Genomic DNA, 23385 nt, shown 5'->3' with positions numbered 1-23385 from the left:
GCTGTAATATTTGTACTGGAGTGAAAGATGCAAAATGTGCAAACATATATTTGGATAGCATATAAATTTTCTGGGCAAAAAGTGTTGGGGAAATATCTCAAGTGCTCCAGTAAGAAGTATCAAATCCTCATTTGTCAAAATTATCTATTTCTGAGGAATTTTCAAGCCAAACATGCCACAAAGCAACTTCTGTAATGATGGAAATCCACCAGAAGCTAATAAGAACATACATAATCCTGGTCTGGCAAACTCTAATATATGACAAGTAGTTCTATTAGAAAAATGCAGCCATCACAGCAGATAAGTAACTTTTTTGCTAAAAGATAATTTAACTGAAACCTGATTTCTATATTTATGTGTATAAATGAAATAGAATGAATTGGACTGGCATTTTATCATATTTTTTTCTGGAGGGATGTGTTATTTTAGAAAAGATAAATGGAGCTGATATATATCAATTTTTTAAAAAAACAAAGCAATTAATACTAGAAATATAATTAGTCACTATACTCTTTAATATATAAATATATTTTGTATATTTTACAAAGTAAAATATCTTAAAAATAAAAGCAGATTTTGCCTATATTTTGCAATACAGTTCTAAAAACAAACCTATAACCAAAAAAAAAAAAAAAGAGTAAAATTTTCCATTTAAGGAAGAAATATGATTAAGACAACACAGGATAATAGGGCAAATCACAGACTGAAAAATTCATCACTCACTAAAATAGAATGGATTTTACATCACTAATAGTAACGATTTACAATTTGTGCATTTTTATTCTCTTCGATTTCACTAGTTTCTGAGGCATTTAATTGTGGTAATAGTAGTATTTCTATTTGGTATTGGCCTACACCTTAATCACAGTTCAAAGAGACAAGAAAATCACAACATAGTATAAACAAGCATCCTTCCTTCCTTCCTAAACCATAGCGCTATCATAATCTAAACTGGTATTGGATATTGTAACCAGAAAGAATGGTTCTTTCAACTTTATAAAGGAAAACTCTGAAAAAGTGCAGCTTTTAGGCTTTTTAAACTTCATAAAATCACACTCCAAATGTAATCTGAGGGGAAGTTGATTCCAAAGATTAGGAGTTAGATAGGAAAAGAGTCTAAAATGTGATATGGCCATTCTGACAAGTGGAAAAACAGCTTTAACAGAATGTAGATTTGCATCCAAGGAATACTTTATATAACTGCAGCAATGTTAGGCTCATTTTGGTTCATAAGCTGATGGGAAACAATCATCTCCAAACCTGACTCTTGTGGCTTAGTGGCAGACAGACACAAGTTTTTCAACATTCAGATGGCCAAGAACAAGAATATGGTAAGCAATGGCCTACAGATTTTTCAATGTCATCTTCAAAATTTAATTTGAAACTAGAAAAGACTGACAAAGACAAGCATTCCACTCTGAGTACTTACCTGACAGTCAAAGTCCTGAAAGTTTCGAGCTGAATTCTGTCAATATAAGAATGGCCATTGATCAACAAACCACAAACTTTGCTTTGCATCCATTTGAAAAGCTTATGCCAGCACTTTAATTGCAACAAAATTATAGTACTGAGCTGAAGCTCCCTGTACTGAACAGGAATAAAAAAGTACACAACAGTCACAATTTGCCTCCCCCTAGCCTTTTACCCTAGAAATTAGTCTATTCCATATCATGATGGAAATACTAAGACTAGTAGAAGAATAATAGAAGAATAGTAGGGCAGTTGCACAACAATCATACACATCTATAAATGTATAGATCTTAGACATTTTATTAACATCAAAATGGAGATTCTCAAGGAACAAATGCTAACACAACTGTTAATGTACAAGTTCCAGGTTTTATGACCCAGTTCTTCACCATAGATTCAAATTTTTATTTTCAAGTGTATTTCAAAAGACCCATCATTATGTAAGCTAAAAGCATGCATACATTGCAACAATGGGACTACTGCTGAATGATGGTTGCTTTGCATGCAAAAAGGGCCCAAGAATCACTCCTTATCATTCCCACCAACAATACTGAGCCAGATAGATGAATGATCAGTTTTGACAGAAGGAAGTTTCCTATATTCTTAACACTTCTTCAAGATGTTGGTTATTATTTATAATTTATTGCTGGATTTAATTTTGATTTTCTAGATTTCATACACATTTCATATAACTGCTATATATAAAAAGGGTTTTCTTTTTTAAAAAAGTGCTAATATCTATATTCAGGAACAAATACTATGTTGCAATAAATAAGTACAAATATGAGAGAGAGAGGGAGAGGGATAAATATAAAAGTTTAGGTATAAAACAAACAGAACATCCTTAAGTTAGAGCAAAAGTAACCAGGGAAACAAGATTTTGAAGAAGTAGCTGGAACTTTGGGCTGTTACACTATATTTCACTCCAGACAAATAAAAAATCACATTATTCAGAAACACAAAACATGTACACATGGGCATACCCCTCAAAAGTGTACTGATTTAAATTTTCAGCTGAAGAAACTTCATCAAAGTCAAAGATGAAATGGTACTGTTGAAGTTCAAGTTAGCCTTCTAATTTGTTTACTTAGGCAACATTCCTGCTATGCTCTCTATACAGAGTAGCTAATCTAATAAACAGCATAAAAACAAAACAAAATAATAGCCTTAATTTTGGGGTATTTAGGTATCTGAAACTCTGCATAATGCAAAACAGAGATCAACATTTCTTAATAAATATATCACAAGATCATTGCATAATATAGTCTGCTTATGCTACCAATTGCAAGGGCACATAACTACATGGGGCCATGAAGCACTACAGCCTCCTGTCCCCTGGAGCTTTTCCCCCTGCCTTCCTTTAAAGATTTTACTAAAAATATGCTTGAATATTTATAAATACTTTTTATAGCAATTATAATGCCTTTCACATTTTAAAGTAGACTTCAATCAACAAAAGCTTAACCATAATAGATTTGTTCATCTTTGAAATGCCACAAGACTGTTTGAAATCAATATGTATGGGACTTCAGTGAGTAACAGCAAGGATTAAGACCTTGCTCCATGAAATCTGAAACCTAGAATTCGTTCCAGAGAGAAAAGAGAGGCAAGCGTATTTGGGAGAAGAACTGTCTTTCTATATTAAATATAGGAACTTTTAAAAGACTTTTCAATGGACTTTCTCAGTGAATTAAATTCTACACCCAGCATGAAAAAACTGTAATATATACCCTTCCTACACATAGCTGGCACACAGTACAAAAAGGCTAGAGTTTTTCTCATGCTCAGACTCAACTCTTATTACCTTATTATTTAGGAGGGGTTTAATTTCTGTCAGCTGGACATCTTGCAATTCATCCATGTTTATTGAAATCAATGAGATTCACTGTTGAACAGCAAAGTACTCCTCCTAAAAGCAAAACAGAAAAAAAAATGGTTTACAATGCTGGAAATGATCCCTGATGAAAACAGAATGTATTAAACTGTAGACTGTGGATTCTCAGTCAGAGGCTATGTTGAAGCCTCTGGGACTAGTAACTTCTTCCTCTTTTCACAAAGATGAATGTACAGTATGTCTGGCTGAATCATAAACATTGAGTGATACTTCTGGAAGAAGCTAAACATTGAAATCAGGGGCCTGTTTTGATACTCCATGCCTCATTATATCCTCTGTAAGGCAGCATCACACACAAAATAGCAGTAGTGTAATGCAATTTAACTTTCTTAATATTCTTTAAGTAAGAACAAGAAAGAAATACACTACTTATGTTTTTAGAAACAGCTGAGGGAGATAAAAAGACAAATTATATACCCCTTCACTTATTTTATTGCTGTGAAAATGTTTACAAGTTGACTTCAGGCCAATAAAGCTGAGCCGTTGACAGCTTTGCCTTGCTTAGTTTTCGCCTCCATTTCATCCTTTGAACGAGGTCTAGTTTGTATAAAATCAGGATTACAGCAGGTACATAAAATATAATGCCCAGAAAGCATCTTGAGTATATTTTAATAAAGTTCATTTATTATTGCCAAATTAAATTTACATTATTTTTAAAATTACTCTTCAGTTTTAAAACTACAGTAATAAAATTGGTATATTGATTTTTGCCAGACATAAATATGTTGCTGACTCTTTTAGAAAGTTTTAAGTCAGAAACAGACAGCAACTTGATGGCCAGGGCTAAACATTTTTGATAAAGGGAGGATAGTAGCAGGGGCTTGATTATGCAAAAGGTACAGTACAATGTTACATGAACAAAAATGGTTTTCTCTGGTATTTTGTGGATATTTGGAGAAAGAGGTGTTTGCTATTTTTAAATTACGGGGCTGCAAAAATGAGTTCAAGGACCTTGTGAGACCTTGGAGTCTCCAGTTTTCTTTCCCTGGTTTAAGTGATAGTATTTTGCAAAAAACTATCCCATTGATTCACTAATAAATTTTTTTGTAATGGTAGCTTTACAAGCCATTACACTCATAGTTACCCAAGAGTTAAGAGTATTAACTGCCTTCTTTGCAAAGTGTTTATTTTGCAACAGCTGGCAATCAAGTCTCCATTTCAGTTTTTGCTCCACCAAAAAGAAACAAAGCAATATAGTCTCTAACATGGTAGAAGCTTGCTGCAGAGTTAAAGTAGTAGTTTCTTTACTGGAAGATTATGAAACCTCCAGGTTGGGCATTATCCCTATTCTCTATTCTCTTATATTTGAGCACAGCTTGCTTTTAAATAGCTCAGAAAAAAATGTAATGGAAGCACCACATAAAAAGATATGCCTGAATGGTCAGCCATCCAGCTTTTTTTTTAATTGATTATGTACCAGCAAATCATTGTTGACTCTTAGCAACTATATAGATCTTCTCCATGACGCTCTGTCCCTAACCTGGTCTTTCAGGTCTTCCAAGAGTTCACTCATTACCACCATGTGTCATGTTCCCGTTCCGATGTTTATGGTTCCTCGTAACGTTTCACATGTCATAGCTGCAGTTGCGTGCCTGCCTGGCCACACTGGTAAATTTCCTTTGTGCTGACTTGTGATCTGCTGGAATGTATGTTTGGGTTATCTCTGCTGTTCAAGGTTACTTTCTCAGGCCAATTCTAACGGTTGCTAGCATCTGGGGTGGGTGGTTGCTATGCTAGCCTGAGGGGAGGGTTCGCAATGGGAGCAAGGCTTTTAAAGTTTATATTTGGCGCGCTTTTGCTCATTCTCAGCTTTCTTCGTACTTTGCATACTATTCATTCAATAAATTAGTTTTCTCTAGTAATCACTGATGAGACTCATTTTATTGGAATAGGCAATCATTACATAAAGCTGAGAATCTTTAATATCAGTCCGCTAGCATCCATCCAGTTTCCTGTGAGGAGTTTAATTAGCGATGACTGAAACTGCCCCAACCTCAACCACCGGCTCGGGGGAAAATAAGCTCTCCAGAGGTGGGGAAAAAGAGCCCATGGGACCGCGGAGAGAGGGGACTCTCACGCCAGGGTTGGATGACCTCTCCGAGGCAACGGATTCCAGTTGCGATACGGAGAAGGCAGTGAAGTCAGTGGTAGTCAAGAAGACGGAGGGACCCTTGTATGGGTCGCCACCAGCCCCAGCCAAGCCGGTGTATTCCTCGCTGTTTCCGACCGTGCAGATCACCAAAAGGACGAGAGCAGTGACACCAACGGAGATGGAGACGGAGAAATCCCAGCAGCTGGAGGCGAGGATGAAATCCATAGAGGATTTGTTGGCAAAGTTAACCTTTACCAGGGACACTCAGAAAAAGGAAAAGACGGGAGGTGAAGAAGGTAGTGACTCTCCTGACACCTCCGCGTCCCCAACCCCCCCTCCCCCAGTAGACAAACAGGGAAAGCAACGGAAATATTGGGGGGGAGAGCCCCCGCCGAGCAGGCCTCCAAAGAAAGCCTCCTTACCTACCCCAAGTAGGGAGCAGAAGGAGAGAGGACGGAGCCGGGAGGGGGGGAGACGTGTGAAAGTTCGACTGGCAGAGGCTCAAGAAATAGCGCCAGAGGTGCAGGAGGAAGAGCCACCACAGCCACGAAAGGCAAAGCACAAAAAGAGACACGATAGCCCAACCCGGGTCCGATATCGAGACTTTAATGTGAAGTTTAATGGGGATCCTACAAAGCTGTCATTTTTTTTGACTAATGCACACAGCAATATGGAAGAGTTTGGGAGCGTGTTTCGTTCTGAGCGGGCTAAGATTAATGCTGTCGCGGCCCAACTAGAGGAGAGGGCAGCAGACTGGTTCGTGCGACTGGTTGACATGGACGCTTTGGAGTTGGATTGCTTTGATGATTTCATGTGGGCAATGAAAATGCATTTTGGTGATCCTCTAGCTGAGGAAAAAGCAAAGGTAGCCCTAAGGGAGTTGGTTCAAGGCTCCAGATCAGTCTCGGATTATGCGCTGGAGTTTCAAGCACTCTCCGGCAAAGTAGAGGATTGGTCTGCCACCACCCTTGTAGAGATGTTCGAAGATGGACTAAGACCAGATATACTACGATGGGCAGTTGTATGGGGCGACCCAGCCACGCTGTATGAGTGGATACAATTGGCTGCGAAGGTTGAGCAAGCCCAAGCTAAGTATACTCAAACTAAAAGAGGTCCCAAACAACAAGCGATGGGGAAACCTACAAGGCCAGCAGCTACTGCTAGCAAACCAGTGAGACGGTCATGGCAAGAGGAAAAAGAAAGCCGTTTTGCCAAAGGATTGTGCCTGTGGTGTGGAAAGGAGGGGCACCTGGCAGCTGCATGTCCCCGCAAGAAACCAGAGGAACGGAGAGACAGATCGGGGGGGAAATCACCAGTGGCACCGAGGAAGCTGAAAGCGACGGTAGCAGAGCTGGTGGAGGATGTGGACTTGTTTTATGGGGGACAAGACGAAAAAGAAGCCTCCCAACCGGCGGAAAACTCCAGCCACCTGCTCTAAAAAGCGCCAAGGAGCAGGTGGAAGAAGAGGGGCGCGATCATGTCTCGGTGAGTGGAAATTTCCCAACGTTGACCGTGAGACTTAAGCTCGGTTCCCGTACAAAAACTGTGGAACTATGGGCTATGATTGATTCGGGATGCTCACGTTCCTTAATGCATCCTGATGTAGTAGCTGCTTTGGAGTTACCCACCTCCCCGACCGATTGGGCCTCACAACTGGCAGATTCCTGGCCAAAACTACAGCAAGCTTTAGCCGATGCTCAAGCCACTTATCAACGACATGCCAACGAAAAAAGGGCACCACAACCTCTTTTTCAAATAGGGGATAGAGTATACCTTTCCACCAAATACATCAAATCCCCTCAACCATCCAAAAAACTGGCGCCCAAGTTCATAGGTCCATTTCCTATTGTTGCTCAGATTAATCCTGTTACCTTTAAGTTGGACTTACCTCACAATCTCAAGCGCTTACACCCTGTTTTTCATTGCAGTTTGCTTAAACCATTCGTGGAGTCTACCCATTGGCATCCTGAGCCGGCTGCACCTCCCCCCATAATGATTGATGGTCAACAACATTTCGAAGTCAAGGAAATATTAGACTCTAGACGTTTCCATTCCACTCTGCAATATCTGATTCGCTGGAAGCATTTCCCTCATCCAGAGTGGGTCGCTGCACAACATGTGCGCTCTCCCCACTTGGTTGCTCAGTTTCACGCTGCTTACCCTGATAAACCCGCGCCTTAACAATTAAGTTTTTTTCTTTGTGGGGGGGCAGTATGTCATGTTCCCGTTCCGATGTTTATGGTTCCTCGTAACGTTTCACATGTCATAGCTGCAGTTGCGTGCCTGCCTGGCCACGCTGGTAAATTTCCTTTGTGCTGACTTGTGATCTGCTGGAATGTATGTTTGGGTTATCTCTGCTGTTCAAGGTTACTTTCTCAGGCCGATTCTAATGGTTGCTAGCATCTGGGGTGGGTGGTTGCTATGCTAGCCTGAGGGGAGGGTTCGCAACGGGAGCAAGGCTTTTTAAGTTTGTATTTGGCGCGCTTTTGCTCATTCTCAGCTTTCTTCGTACTTTGCATACTATTCATTCAATAAATTAGTTTTCTCTAGTAATCACTGATGAGACTCCTTTTATTGGAATAGGCAATCATTACACCATGAGTCCATCCACCTTGCTGCTGGTCATCTTCTTCTTTCCTTTCCTTCCACCTTTCGCAGCATTAGAGTCTCCTCCAGAGAGTTAGGTCTTCTCATAATGTGTCCGAAGTAGGATAATTACTACCTGGTCATTTGTACCTTGAGTGAGAACTCTGGGTTGATTTGTTTGATGATTTACTGGTTCGTTTTCTGAGCTGTCCACAGTATACTCAGGAATCTTCTCCAACACCAAAGTTCAAAAGCGTCAATATTCTTCCTATTCTGCTTCTTCAAAGTCCAACTTACATAGAGTGTCATATGGAATACTACAGCTTGCATGATTCTGATCTTGTAGATATAGACACATCATGGCATCTGGATATCTTTTTCAAGGCCCTCATGGTCACTCAACCAAATGCTAATCTGTGGCGTATTTCTTGACTGCTGCTTCCTTTATGTTTGATCCTAAAAGGCTATCCACCGTTTCAATATCTTCACTGTCAGTTCTAAGGCTGGTTGTTCTACATGTTGCCAGTAGTTTACTCTTCTTTATATTTAACTTTAGTACCATTTTTTCACTGTCCTCCTTGACCATCATTATTAGAGCTTGCAAATCCTTTGCATTTTTGGCTATCAAGGTAGTATCATTAGCATAGCACAGGTTGTTGATTTTTCTTCCTCCAATTTTAAAACCACGCTCATCTACTTTCAATCCAGCTTCCCTTAATATATATTCAGCATAGAGGTTGAATAAATAGGGGAGAAGTATACAGCCTTGTCATGCTCCTTTGCCAATCTAGAACCAGTTTGTTTCACTATGTTCTGTCTGCACTGTGGCTTCCTGACGTGTACATATGTTTCTCATGAGGACATTGAGACGTTCTGGGATTCCCATTTTTCTGAGCACGTTCCACAGCTTGAGGTGATTGAAACAATCAAAAGCCTTACCATAATCAATGAAGCAGATACTGAGTTCTTTTTGGTATTCTTTGGTTTTCTCAATTATCCAGCATGCATCAGCAATAATGTTTTGTGTTCCTTGACTTTTTCTAAAAACAGCTTGAATGTCTGGCATCTCTTTTTCCATGTAAGGTTCTAATCTGCATTGGATGATCCTAACCATTATTTTGCTAGTAGGAGAAATTAAGGATATTGTATGGTAGTTTGCATACTCTGTTAAGTCTTCTTTTTTTGATATTGGAATGTAGATTGACCTCTTCCAATCTGTTGGCCACTGTGTTGCTGTCCAGATTTGCTGGCATAGCTTGGTTAGAACCCTTATTGATTCTTCTTCTGTTGCTTGCCATATTTCTGAGGGTATTCCATCAGTTCCTGTAGCCTTCCAACTTGGTGATGACTGGAATGCTCATCTAACTTCATCTTCTAGTACTAGTGGTTCTGGTAAGTAAGGAATTTCTTCTAAGTATATGTTTTCTATCACTGCTGCCCAATATAAGTGCCTGCTTGCTTTAGTTGGGTAACTGGTATCACCTTCATGCCTTGGGTGATCCTGCTGGGAATATACACTCCTGATGTTCTTTGTTCATCCCTCCCAGGAACACTCCTCCCCCCGCCACAATGAGGCAGCACAGCAGGACTTGGGGCGGCATCCAGCTTTACATAGCATTAATACTCATTAATACCTGACTGATCTAAAGTATTATCAATCATAACTGGGAGCACTGGTGAGGGCACTTTTTACTACTCTATCTCTGATAACAAATGCCCAGGATAGCTCTACTACAGAAATGGAACCCATCCATATGTATTTTTTCCCTCCCCATCCTCCCCATTTCTGAACAATGAACGTTTGTGATAATTAGATTCGCTTGTTTCTAACACATTTCTTTATGGGTTTAATATCACACAGCTAACAGCTGGGATAATCCAAGAAATAAGTTACCCATATGGTGCTGAAAAAAGCAGTATCCAGGGGCTTCAAGCTTTGTTCACCATAATTGGTAAATATAGTTGGCTGATGTTTCCAAGGCAACTGTGTGTGGTCTCTTTCAATGTGCAAGAGAAGGCTAGCATCAGGCTGCCCAAGGAGCTCTCTTGCCCAACTATCCCTTTTTCTAGGACTGATATTTGGCATCTTAAATCTTCAATACTGAGCAGGCAAATAAAAAGTATCAAAAATAGAATGAGCCTTTGGACTGGAGGCAGTTTTCAGTATGGGGCTTTTAATTTAGATCTGGATTATAATACTTCTTTTCTGGGCTGGTGGATTTATCTGAAATATGAGATGAAGTTGTAGACATTGTCAGAAAACGGCTACTTTACTGTGTGGGGAGCTTGCTTATTCATAAAATGGCTGCCAAAATGAGCGATAAAAAAAATCATTTCAGGAGGCAAATGGTGAAGCTACTACATTCCACCCATATGGCTTTCTAAATGGTTACTGTGCCTGGGCTGCAAAAGTCAAGATGAGCACTAAATGGCTACAAAGAAATTCCATAAACTCTAGTTTGTTGCTGCTATTAACTGAGCATCTGGGTTTTGCAGACCAGATACAGAAGTCTTATTTGCCTGCCATCCTACCTTACCGTTGTTCCTTTTTCTTCCCAACAGATGGGTGCACAGGTCACAGCACTAACCATTTTTATATTCTAAGAATGACCATGGGGTCTGTATATAGCCCAGAGGCATTCTTAGCAATGAAAGATATCAGAACTATCATTTTGCAGCATGCCAGCTTTCTCAACCAATCTTTACATTTAATTAATTCTTTCAACATCCATACTGGGAAGGCCTGGGTGAAGAAGCAAGTTTTCAACGGGCACCTAAAAGAATGTCCTCCCAAATTACAGGGGAAGAGGATTCCAAAGTAGGGGTGTTGCCAGAGAGATAGTCTACCTGCAAGCAGCCACCCGCATTCAGCAGCATTCAGTACACATTGCAGCACCTCACTTGATGATCTCAATAAGTAATCGGATCAATAACACAAGGGCAATCTGACATGGTTTCCTGATGTTTAGGGCTTTATGTATCCTAACCAAAACTCTGAACATGCTTGGTAACTAATTGACATCCAATGCAGTTGCTTCAACAAAGCGGTAACAAGAACATGACTGGGTGGCTCACTCAGTAATCTGGCCTCTGCATTCTGTACCAGCTGCACCTTCCTGACCAGATTCAACAGCAGCCCCAAACAGAGTGCATTACATTAATCTCAATATGAAGTTACGAGTAAATGAACTACTGTAATAGGCTATTCCTGTCCAGGAAATAGTATAATTACATACCAGCTGAAGCTAGTCACTAGCTTCAGAGGTCACTTGGGCCTCCACAGAAATGATGATTCCTTGAGCACCTCCAAACAATGGATTTTTTTCCTTTTGAGAGAGTGCAACCCATTTAGAGCAGATAAATTCCCCAATTCCCAAACCTGGGAACTCACCCACAAAGTCTGTGTCTTGCTGAAATGTAGTCTTACTTTACTGAGCCTCACCTATCCTATCACAGTATCCTGGTTCAGAACATATACAGCTTCTCCTGATTGAGTTGTTAGGGAGAAGCAGAGCCAAGTGTCATTTATATGTTGGTGACACCTAGCCTCAAAAGTCCTGGTGATTCCTCTAGTAGTTTCATACACTTGTTAAACAGCACTGGACATAAAATAATGCCTTATGGCATCTCACAGAATAGCTGCCAGAGTTTAGAGGCAGAGTTACCAGCATTATTCTCTGAGATTGTCTGCTGAGAGATCAAACAGGATCAATAATCACATTGCTTCTGTCTCTTTCCTGCAAGAGGTCAATTTGACCATGGCTGATTCTATCCCCAAACCAGGTCCAAACCCAGACTGAAAGGGACAAGATAATCAATGCTTTCCATTAATGTTTGCAGCTGCAGAGCCACCACCCTCCAAGCACCTTGTACATAAAAGGAATGTTTGTAACTAGGCAATAGTTGGCAAAATCCTCTGGATTCAAGGGGGTTTCTTCAGGAGCAGACAGGCCAACTGCTCCTTCAATGCTGCAGCACCACCCTGATGCTAAGGTTCACCATTCTCTGGATCCACCAGTCACCACCCTCCCAAGCTAATTCACATGAACCAGGAAGAGCAGGGATCAAATAAACAAAATTAGGGTCAGACAGGGCAGGAAGCTTTGATTGCACCAGGATGGTGCTCTTGGGTACACCCTGGCAAAGTTATTTAATGTACATGATCCATAGTTTCTGTTGCTGTAAGGTATAATAATCAATATTGTTACTTTCTCAAAAGAGATACTTTATTTCTTACACTACACTAATATCTGACATGCCAATGAAATCACTGATCAGAACTTTAAAGTTACAGTCTGGGGTTTTGTATTTAAAATATAGGTAACCGAGAACTAAATTTCATTTGTCATCCTTTTCCATGAAGCAGTATTATAGCACACCCATAGCATTTAATACTAGCACTGCTTGAATCTAGCATGTTCAAAACATTATTCATTCATGGTGTCATAGCTGTCACTCTCAGTTTTCTCCCATGTAAATAAGCACTGAAATTTTGGAAAGGCTAATACCACATTATTAATAGATTTATTTCTATTCTCCACTTCATATTTTTAAGAAAACATAGTCTGGCAATTTTTAAAAACCAATAAATATGAATTTAAGGATTTAGAAGCAATAGTTTGACTGCCCTTAATGGTATGTATTAAGATCTTTATTTTCTCTTCCAATCAAACTGCCACTAAAACTAGGCTGAGGGCCTCAGCACCTAGGTTTTTGGATAAACAAATCTAGGATAAAAGAATCTAGACTGAAACAAATATAGCAATTTAAACCTGTGATCAGGACACTGGAGATACATTCGCAGTTCAACACAGACTACATAAGAGAACTGAACCCAAATAGAACACTTCAGAGGTTAAGATTATGAGAAGGTCTATAAAGAAAGTAAACAGTTGGAACTGAATAGCAAATAGAACCAAATGAGGAGTTAAAACAATATGAGAAAACTACTAGCAGGAGAAGAAACTAAACACGTTCTTTTTTTTATGAAGAGTAAAGCTGCATGTTTAAAAAGATTTCTTAAATCCTTTTCAAAGTAATAATTGGCCATGTTATTTGTAATATTTTGTTGTTGTTTATTCGTTTAGTCGCTTCCGACTCTTCGTGACTTCATGGACCAGCCCACGCCAGAGCTTCCTGTCGGTCGTCAACACCCCCAGCTCCCCCAGGGATGAGTCCGTCACCTCTAGAATATCATCCATCCACCTTGCCCTTGGTCGGCCCCTCTTCCTTTTGCCTTCCACTCTCCCTAGCATCAGCATCTTCTCCAGGGTGTCCTGTCTTCTCATTATGTGGCCAAAGTATTTCAGTTTTGCCTTTAATATCATTCCCTCAAAATCTTGCAAGATGATGCTGTCAAGGTAATGCATGCTATATGCCACCAAATTTGGAAAACACAAGAATGGCCATCAGATTGGAAAAAATCAACTTATATCCCCATACCAAAAAAGGGAAACACTAAAGAATGTTCAAACTATCGAACAGTGGCACTCATTTCACATGCCAGTAAGGTAATGCTCAAGATCCTGCAAGGTAGACTTCAGCAATTCATGGAGCGAGAATTGCCAGATGTACAAGCTGGGTTTAGAAAAGGCAGAGGAACTAGGGACCAAATTGCCAATATCCGTTGGATAACGGAAAAAGCCAGGGAGTTTCAGAAAAATATCTATTTCTGTTTTATTGACTATTCTAAAGCCTTTGACTGTGTGGACCATAACAAATTGTGGCAAGTTCTTAGTGGTATGGGGATACTAAGTCATCTTGTCTACCTCCTGAGGAATCTGTATAATGACCAAGTAGCAACAATAAGAACAGACCACGGAACGGACTGGTTTAAGATTGGGAAACGAGTACAGCAGGGCTGTATCCTCTCACTATTCAACTTGTACGCAGAACACATCATGCGACATGCTGGGCTTGAGGAATCCAAGGCTGGAGTTAAAATCGCTGGAAGAAACATTAACAATCTCAGATATGCAGATGATACCACTTTGATGGCTGAAAGCGAAGAGGAACTGAGGAGCCTTATGATGAAGGTGAAAGAAGAAAGTGCAAAAGCTGGCTTGCAGCTAAACCTCAAAAAAACCAAGATTATGGCAACCAGCTTGATTGATAACTGGCAAATAGAGGGAGGAAATGTAGAAGCAGTGAAAGACTTTGTATTCCTAGGTGCAAAGATTACTGCAGATGCTGACTGCAGTCAGGAAATCAGAAGACGCTTAATCCTTGGGAGAAGAGCAATGACCAATCTCGATAAAATAGTTAAGAGCAGAGGGATCACACTGACAACAAAGGTCCGCATAGTTAAAGCAATGGTGTTCCCTATAGTAACATATTTGTAATATACTTTTATTAAATAGTTAGAATAAAAGCTTTTTAAAATTCACCATAGTATAACAAAAGTGAAATAGACATGTAATTTATTCATTTCAATAGAAGAGAATGTATGTACCTCAGGGTTGAACTGTGGAGTTCTTGGCGCTCTCGGAGCTTGGTTGTTTGCTTGCAGATGTTTTGTTAACCAACTAGTGCAAGAATGTTACCTAGTTGGGTAAGAAAAGGTCTGCAAACAAACAACCAAGCCCAGAGAGCATCAAGAACTCCACTTATTCATTTATCATCCTATTAGCTACTGCAGATTCAGAAAATGAGAACTGTGATCACTTTTTTGAAAAAAATGTTGAATGAGTTATTTTGATACTGGTGTGTGCAGGCAGCCTTAAAAATTGAAATTATAAGTAAAAAATAAAATAGCCCCAAGAATTGGGTAAATCAAAATGGACTGCTACCAGAAATACAATATGAAATATTGTATTGAAATATTTGAATTGAATCGAAATATTGCATTGAAGGGGCATATAAGAATTGAGTTTTTGTAACTGAGGACCTGGCATAACTTTAGATAGCAAAAGATTCATACTCTGAATCATAGTGGAAATTTCGGAATTTTTTGTAAGCTTTTCCTTCCATAAATTTGCAGATACTTTATCTATCTATCTCTTATTTGACTTAATTTTCAAATTCCAGAAAATTTTTATTGCTGGTATCCAAAGGTGGCATCATTCAGAAAATGTTTAGGCTATTAAATGCACATTATACAATGGCAAATAGGTTAAATTAATTTTGTGCAGAGAAATTTGATTTTTTTTTCACAACATACTTCCAATGCCCCCTTTTTTCAAATAATAAGGAAATATAGAAATAAATATGGTATTACAACAAAGCAAATATACAAATTTAGAAGCCAAATGCTGCCAGCTTGTAAAATTCCAGCAATGGCTCATTTTAAAACAAAGGTCTCACTGAATTCAGTCAGAGATTTAAAATGGAGTATTCATTATTATAACTATCCAGTTAAATACTGCATCACAGAATTCATGGGAAGAATCCATCTCTCTCTCTCATCACACACACATCACATGGAATGCTTAGCCATCATATTCTTCTGTTTAGTGTTAAAAAATGTATTAATATTATGAATAACTTTAGTCAAATGACCATATCAGAAAGTTGGGCATCAGCCACTATAAGATATAAAATATAAAATATGATACCATAAAACAGCTAAAATACAGTAAAATTAGCTAAAATATACTATGGTGAGATAAAATAAGATAAAATACAGTAGGGTAAAATAGAGATAAAATTGTAAGATAAAAATGCAAGATATAATAAAACGAGTAATAAAATACAGAAACAATGTGAGTTTAAATGAATTCATTGCCTTTACATGCCACCCCAATGTGTTCTATAAATTGCATTCTCAGTTGGACAGCCCTAACTATAAACTTAATAGTTCTATTGACCACGTATGTATTTGTGCCCTGGAGGAAGTAACATAGTCTTTTGTTACGGTCCCAGTATGTGGTTCTGTCAATTAATGTCTGAAGGTACTGAGTCCTTGCTGGGGCATATAGTTGGCAGTTAAATAGGACATGTGCAATGTCTTCTACTTCAGGTGCTCCACAAACACATGTCCTCTCAAGGTAAGGCACTTGGTGGAATCGTCTGTATTTGATCATAGAATTTAGTTGCTCAAATCTTGCTCTAGTAAGAGCTATCCTATGGTATTGAGTCAGACCCATTGTCAGGTATTTTTCTATTTGAAAGGACAGCTTATTCTTGGCCAGCCATTTTAACGACCTATTGTATGCAACTGACTCAATGTCTGTTTGGGCATTAACATCCAAGACTCTTTGTTTGAATATTGCCTTGGCCTGGTCTCCGGCTGAAAGTAAGTATTGTGATGAAAAGCCGAGGAATGTGATAGTTTGGAGGAGTTGATTGATCCATGTGGTGGGTTGAGGTGTGCCCATCTGTTCTTCAAGGCGCATTTTTGGTAGTCTATCATGTTCCATTGGGAGAATCCTCCACCAGTAGTTAAAGACTTTGGTTACTGATAGACTGTAAATGGAATGGGTGCCTGTTTCAGCTCTTACTGCTGCTGCAGGTGTATTCCTGTCAGTCCCCAGAATAGTTCTTAAAAAGCGTGCTTCATTTTGTTCAAGTAAAGAGGCCTTTGATAGGCCCCACAATTTGGCACCATATGTTAGCACTGGTACAACTTTTGCCTTGTGGACCTTCAGAATGGAGACCAGAGAGCAAGGGTGGTTTTAACTAAGTAGTTTAATGTTTTAGAACTTGCTGTGGCCTTTGCAGAACTTTGCTTGTAATGATTAACCCAAGGCCCTGTATCTGTAAAAACCACCCCTAAATATGAGAAAGAGTCTATTTGTTTTATAGGCTCCACATCCAAGTGCCAATTGTATTTGGCCCGTCTTTTCCCAAAAGCCACCACTTTGGATTTGGACTTGTTAATATTCAAAAAGTTTGAGGTGCAGCAAGCACCAAATTTCCCGATCAATCTTCTCAGGCCTACTTGGGAATGTGCCATCAAAACCATGTCACCTGCATACAAGAGGATATTGATATGTCTGTTGAGGATCTTTGGCATGTGAACATCCATAGAATGGAGGAATCCTGGAATGTCATTAACATAGAGATTAAACAACATCGGGGCCAAGATACATCTTTGTCTGACACCTTTGTGGGTGAGTATGCTCTGTGTAAGAGAGCCATTGACTCCAGTACAGACTTTCAGGCATATATTTGTATAGAGGGCCTTTATCAAGTATAAAAGTCTAGGTTCCATATTTAACTTGGCCAGCTTTTTCCATAAGATATCTCTATTTATGGAATCAAATGCCACGCTAAGATCAATAAAAGATGTAAACAAGTGCCTTCCATCAGTTGTATATTTAGTGATAAGATGGTGTAAAATGAAGCAATTGTCTATTGTGGAGTGCCCATGTCTAAACCCAGCCTGTTCTTCCACTAGTATCTTTTTCTCAAATGCCCAGTCCTCTATTTTTCTCGGGAGATGTTTTGCATACATCTTAGCAGTTATATCAATAAGGCTTATGGGTCTATAATTTTTAGGATCTTGTCTCCTTTTTTGTGTATGGGAACTATGATGGAAAGTTCCCATCCATCTGGAATATGGCCAGTGTTGTCTACATATGTAAAAAGTCCTGCCAATATAGTGGGGCCCACCAGTCAGTGTGTGTCCTGAAAAGTTCTGGTGGTAGGAAGTCTTCAGCAGCACATATACTAAATTGCTTAGTGCTATACACAATCATTATATAGGCCAGAGATGGGAAACCTTTTGGGCTCAGAGTGTCAAAAATTAGGAAAAATGCCTAACTTGACTCTGCTGGCGTGTCAATGCCCCCCCCCCAAACAAAAGAGGAACAATTCTTTACATATTCATTTATTTAAAAAAATACAATCCTATCATGTGTGGTGCAGTTTGAGTTACCAAAGAAACTGAATGAACAAAAGGCACTGCAACTCCCCCTGCCCACCGATCTCCCCATCTTTGCTCTTTTGGCTGCCCTGCTCCCTGCCCTGCGGGGCAACAAGCAGCCCCAGAACCAGCTCTGGGGCTGCTTGCCATGCCCTGTGTAGCCACAGCCACCCCAGCCCAGTCCCAGTCCCAGCCACCCTCGCCACCTCCAAGACTACTGCTGCCTTGCTCTCCGCTGCCTCAGCATACCTTGCTGTCTTCTTGCTCCCTCTTGCGTGAAGCTGCTTCCTGCAAAAGCTATTTGCAATCTGCAGTTTGCAAGTGGCTTCTCCATGAGCAGGCTTTGTGTGAAGCTAGCAAAAGCACGCCCCTTCGCTCAAAGGCGCCCCTTCGCGCCCCTTCACGCCAAGGCATGCCCCTTGTGGTTGGGTATTAGTGAATGCCACTGTGTCATCCAAAACATCATGGCATGTCACCTTTGACATGCATGTCATAGGTTTGCCACCACTGATATAGACACTGGGAATCCCGCAAAGGAACAGAACCTACTTGATGGGAAATTCCATTTATCGACAGTTTAGCTAAAAATCTAATTATTATACTAATGGCCTTCCTTTTGCACCTATCTGAAACTCAGCTTTATATAAGTAAAATAGATCTCATCAAATTGTTACTATTTATTGACAAATAATACTGGAACAAGCTAATTCCAGCACCCAGAATTGTGGTAAGTGTGATATCAAATATTTTATTATTCATTTACTTTACTTTATTTTTATTTATTTATTTAGCCCTCCAGAACAATTTTGTTTATGTATGTGGGAAGTGGTAGAATCAATTAAAAATCCATTCTGCTGATGAACAGCATATGCTGGCAGACTTATGTCACTGGATCCAAGTGTTAGGGTAATCAAAATTTAATTAACTTCCATTTTTTTTTCATTTTTGATCTGTGATTGATTAAATATATGTAAAAATGTTTCCCCACTTCAGCACTGACCTTTCCCCCCCATTTGAAATAAATTATTTTAATTCAAAATTTCATTATATAAATATAACTTACATTTGAGTCTAAAAAGCAATTAAAAAGTTATTAATTTCCATTTATGGCATTTCCAAGCCTCTTAAAAATGGAATATCTACTTTCAGGAGCACTTTTTCAAGTTATCAGTTATATAACGATAACAGGCCTCGAGCTATCTGGTGTAAAGAGTCCCTCCAGTGGGATGAGATGGGCAGTGACAAATTTGATTAAATAAATAAATAAATTCATTGTCATAAAGATTAAGGCTTTTAATTTAAACATCTGGAAGCAACATGGCCAAGCAAACCTATTCCTAGGTTTCGAAGAGAGAAGAATATGCTGAGGCAGCATGCCCAACATGATATTCTCAGTCACCACAGTGGGAGTTACATGGTAGAAGCTAGAATATAACATATCTGAAGGAATATGAATTATGAAGAACTGAAGATGGCTGAATTCCTATTGTAAAAAGTCAGTCAGAAAGGCAGAGACTTTGATGTCAGGATGTGAAATCCTGCCAGCAGGAGGATGGGTTATGTAGTAATTAGATTAGTCAGTATGCTTGTGCTAGAAGTAGGAATGCAGTGGGTATTACTGAGAAGGCAGTTCCTGCACTTCAAGGCCAACTGACCTGCGTTATCAGAAACCATTAAAAGGAATGCACAGCTGCCAGTAGGTAAAGTAAAAAGCTTTTAGAAAATAAGGAGGGGCAATGGGCCTTTTTGTATTTGTATTTGGCGGGCTTCCTTCAGACTGATCTTTGCACTGTACCTGATCACTTTGTATTAATAAAGATTTCTTTCATATCCTGAATGGCTTGTGACTAAGAACTTCTAAATTAATATCAAGGACCAGGAACAACACATTTGAAAGTACAAGCTTATAGAAAAGTTTTAACAAGTGATTCTGTGAATATTGATTGAAAGGGATACATTCATTTTAGGTTTTTTTTTTTTTAGTACATAATGAATTTGACAGCATACACTCCTTTAGGCTATTTGTTTCCCAACATTTCCAAGTTGCCATCTCTGGTATCAGGGGTGAGAGACAGAGCAAAAAAAGGAAGGAATAATTTACTTCTAAAATACCAGGATTCTTAGATAACTGTGGGGGGGGGAACTATCTGAGTTCACAGCTTCATTTGGCAACTGAAGAAACAAGACAATGAGTGAATTAAAAAAAGTAAGGTTATGCTTGCTCAGTTATCTTATTTGCTACATGTCTAAATTATGTTTGTGAAAAATCTTTTAACAGCAGCCAACAGGAGCAGGTCCCCTACATCTGCTGTACATGGCTGAGATTTTCTCAAGGAAATTTGTGGGCACACAGAGCAATGCAGGACAGAACCAAACAAGGCACTTACCATTGCACGAGCAAAGGTTGGCTTGAGCAACTTTAGATGTAGGCCATTATGCATAAATAAGAAATGACCTAATATTAGTCGTAATCAGACACGCATATTGGGAAGATTACAAGACCACTTAAAGTAGTGATCTTCCTTTAGCTAGAATGGGCCAATGATAAGCAATTGCTGATTTGTAATTCAAAATATCTAGAGGGCACCAGGCTGCCAACCTTTGATTTTAAAACACAGTGCAGATGAGAAAGAAAGAAAGAAAGAAAGAAAGAAAGAAAGAAAGAAAGAAAGAAAGAAAGAAAGAAAGAAAGAAAAGCAATTTAGCAGCATAGAAAACATGATCAATTAATTACATCTACATGTAATCCACTGAATACTGTTAAGTTTCTCCTTAAGAGCAGAAGCTAAAACCTTGAGAGAAAAGGGCAGCTTGCTAGTATGAGGAAAAGGAATCCCAGGACGAAAAGAGTAGAATGGTAGAGGGACTTATCCTGAAGCCCCTTTCTGGTCACGGAAAGATGGAGCAGACAGGCAATCTAGCTAGAAAAATTCACTGTTAACAAAAACTTTGCTACAAGCAACAATATAAGGGAAATGGAAGAAAAATATATAACAAAACAGTAGCGTAGTAAATGATTTGATCTTTGGTCACTTGAACTATGTCTAAATCCATCTTTTTTCATAAGGCTTGAACTATCTGCTCCTTCTTTCAGTGACCAGAAAGTAAATCCAACTACTTTCTCTATAATCAAAGAAGAAGCAAACAGACTACAGCAGTATTCCCAGGGAGGGAGGGAAGGAGGGCAAGTAGAGGTTAAAGCACCTTCTATGGAACCATGCACCCAAAAGCTGTGTCATAGGCAAACTTGATATTCTTCTCAGATTGCCACCCTACAAATATCTATTAGTGAGACCCCAGCCAGTAGAGCTATTGATGTAGGTTCTCCTGACAAAATGTGCTATGATGCCAGAAGGGATCTGTTTTCTGCTGGTTAAATATGCCAGAGCAATGCATTCCTTAAATCACCTGTTAATGATGGATTATATAACAGGATATAGCCTGGGGTGTATGGGGTGTCCAGGGAGGGGTAGCACCTCTGGGGGAGGGGCCTGTTGCATCCTTTTTAGGGCTGCTTGTTCAACCTTTGGTCCCCACCTGGCACTCAGCTCTCACCTGTGGCTCCAAGTAGCTGTAACATGTGTAGTGGCCACACCCCGGTAAACTGTTTCAGCAGACGGGCCAAACCAGGTGAGGGTAGCCGATGGGTCTTTGACTCTCGGTGAAGTAGGGGATTTGTATATCCCAGTGTGTGAAGTCCAGCCATGGCAGATTGAGTGGAGACTGATAATGGTCCAATGGTCAAGAAGGCAGGCCCAGCAGGCATTGTGGAACACTAAGAGCATGACAAGACACTTAGACATCCTGGTCATCCACTGCAATAGGAGAGGTCTCCAGCTGTGACGGTTCTCCATGCCACTGGATTAAAGTCTTTTATGTCGAGAGAGTGTGACTGTCCCATGCAATGGCTGTTCCACTTAAAACTCTATCACACACAGGTTTCTGTTGTGCAATTCATCTTCATGTACAACTGATCTGCAAATCATCTCAGTCCAAACCTATTTTGTTGAGCCCTGCAGCGATGGGGGAGCAGCAAAGCAACAGGTAGAGATGACCACTGGCAGTTGTAGTCACAAACCTGCATGTGTGTGGCCCTTGGACCAGTGGTCATTTGTCTCAGTACCCAGGGCAGCAGAGGTGTCCAGCAGCATGCAGGGTGACTGGGCAGCCCTTCTAGGATAGCACTGCCCACTGTCGCATGAGGGAGGGGTTAGAAAAGATACCCTAAACATTGCTTGTCCCACAACATCTGGCTGGCTAACCACAGCTGGCAGATTATCTCCTTTGTGGTCGAGCATCAAGAAAAACAAATTTTAAAAAACCTCATTTTTGGAGCCTGGAACACCCATACTTTGCTGAGGTAGAGGTGTCAAGGCCTGAAAGACAAACAGCACTCACTGCAGCTGAACTTCGCCATTACAGCATTGACATTGCTGCACTTAATGAGACCAGGCTGGCAGATGAGAGTCCATTACAGAAAGCAGCAAGTGGATATACATTCCTTTGGAAAGGAAAATCACAGACCGACAAGAGGACTCACAGAATAGATTTTGCAATGAAAACTATGCTGAAGAACATCTCTAGTCTACCCACTGGAATAAATGAATGCATTATGAAGTTCCGCTTTTCTCTCAGCAAGTCCTGGTATATCAGCATCGTCAGTGCCTATGCGCCAACTCTCACGAGTCCAGACAAAGACAAGAAAGATTTCTACAAGGACCTGGACCAGATTATTTGAACAAATCCCGCCAGCGACAAACTTGTCATACTGGGTGACTTCAGTGCTAGGGTGGGGACAGACAGTGACAACTGGGACAGAGTCCTTGGGAGACATGGGGTGGGAAAACTAAATAGCAACAGCCTGCTGCTTCAGAGCAAATGTACTGAGCACAACCTGCACATCACTAACATGATGTTCAGAGTTGCAAACAAGTAGAAAACTACCTGGATGTATCCCAGGCCCAAACAATGACACCTTCTTGACTATGTCATAGTATGTCAGTGTGACCTTAAAGACATCACCACACCCGCACCATGCAAGGTGCTGAGTGCTGGGCATAGTACAGGCTGGTCCAGTCAGTCCTCAACCTGCACATGGCCCCTTTACATTGTAAGCAACCAAGAACTGTCAGAAAGTCATTCAGCATCAGCAGACTGAAAGATCCAAGCCAAGTCCAATGCTTCCAAGACGTCCTTAATGAAAAACTCTCCAGAAATTTACTGCTTGTAGAAACTTGTTCTGAAAAGTGGATGCAGTTTAAAGATGTCATCATGCAGACTGCAACAACTATACTTGGACTGAAAACCCAGGTGCATCAAGACTGGTTTGATGAAAACCACAAGGCCATTTCAGCAGCCCTCCAGGTCAAGAACAAGGTCTATGCAGACTGGCAAAACAGTCCATCATCTGTCTCAAAGAAAGACAAGTTTAAGCACCTGCAGTCCAAAGTACAGATGGAACTGCGAGAAATGCAGGACAAGTGGTGGCAGAGAAAGGCTGAGCAAGTGGAATGCAATGCAGGCATGCATGCCACCAGA

The 23385-nt window shown here is 40.0% G+C and overlaps 1 protein-coding gene across 1 annotated transcript in view; it reads right to left on the bottom strand.

Annotated features, from left to right (window-relative positions):
- NDRG3 (NDRG family member 3) overlaps window positions 1-23385 on the bottom strand; it is a 52973-nt gene that overhangs the window by 21031 nt on the left and 8557 nt on the right. The window contains exons 2-3 of the mRNA XM_063297259.1: window positions 3275-3379; window positions 1430-1465 (exon numbers count right to left, since the gene is read on the bottom strand). Coding sequence (XP_063153329.1) covers window positions 1430-1465; window positions 3275-3331 — 93 coding nt within the window. The 5' untranslated portion in view covers window positions 3332-3379. The remainder of the gene's footprint in view (window positions 1-1429; window positions 1466-3274; window positions 3380-23385) is intronic.

The sequence above is a fragment of the Candoia aspera genome, chromosome 3 (assembly GCF_035149785.1).
Source record: "Candoia aspera isolate rCanAsp1 chromosome 3, rCanAsp1.hap2, whole genome shotgun sequence".
In the NCBI taxonomy this organism is placed as follows: Eukaryota; Metazoa; Chordata; class Lepidosauria; order Squamata; family Boidae; genus Candoia; species Candoia aspera.
This window is presented reverse-complemented; position numbering and strand designations above follow the sequence as displayed.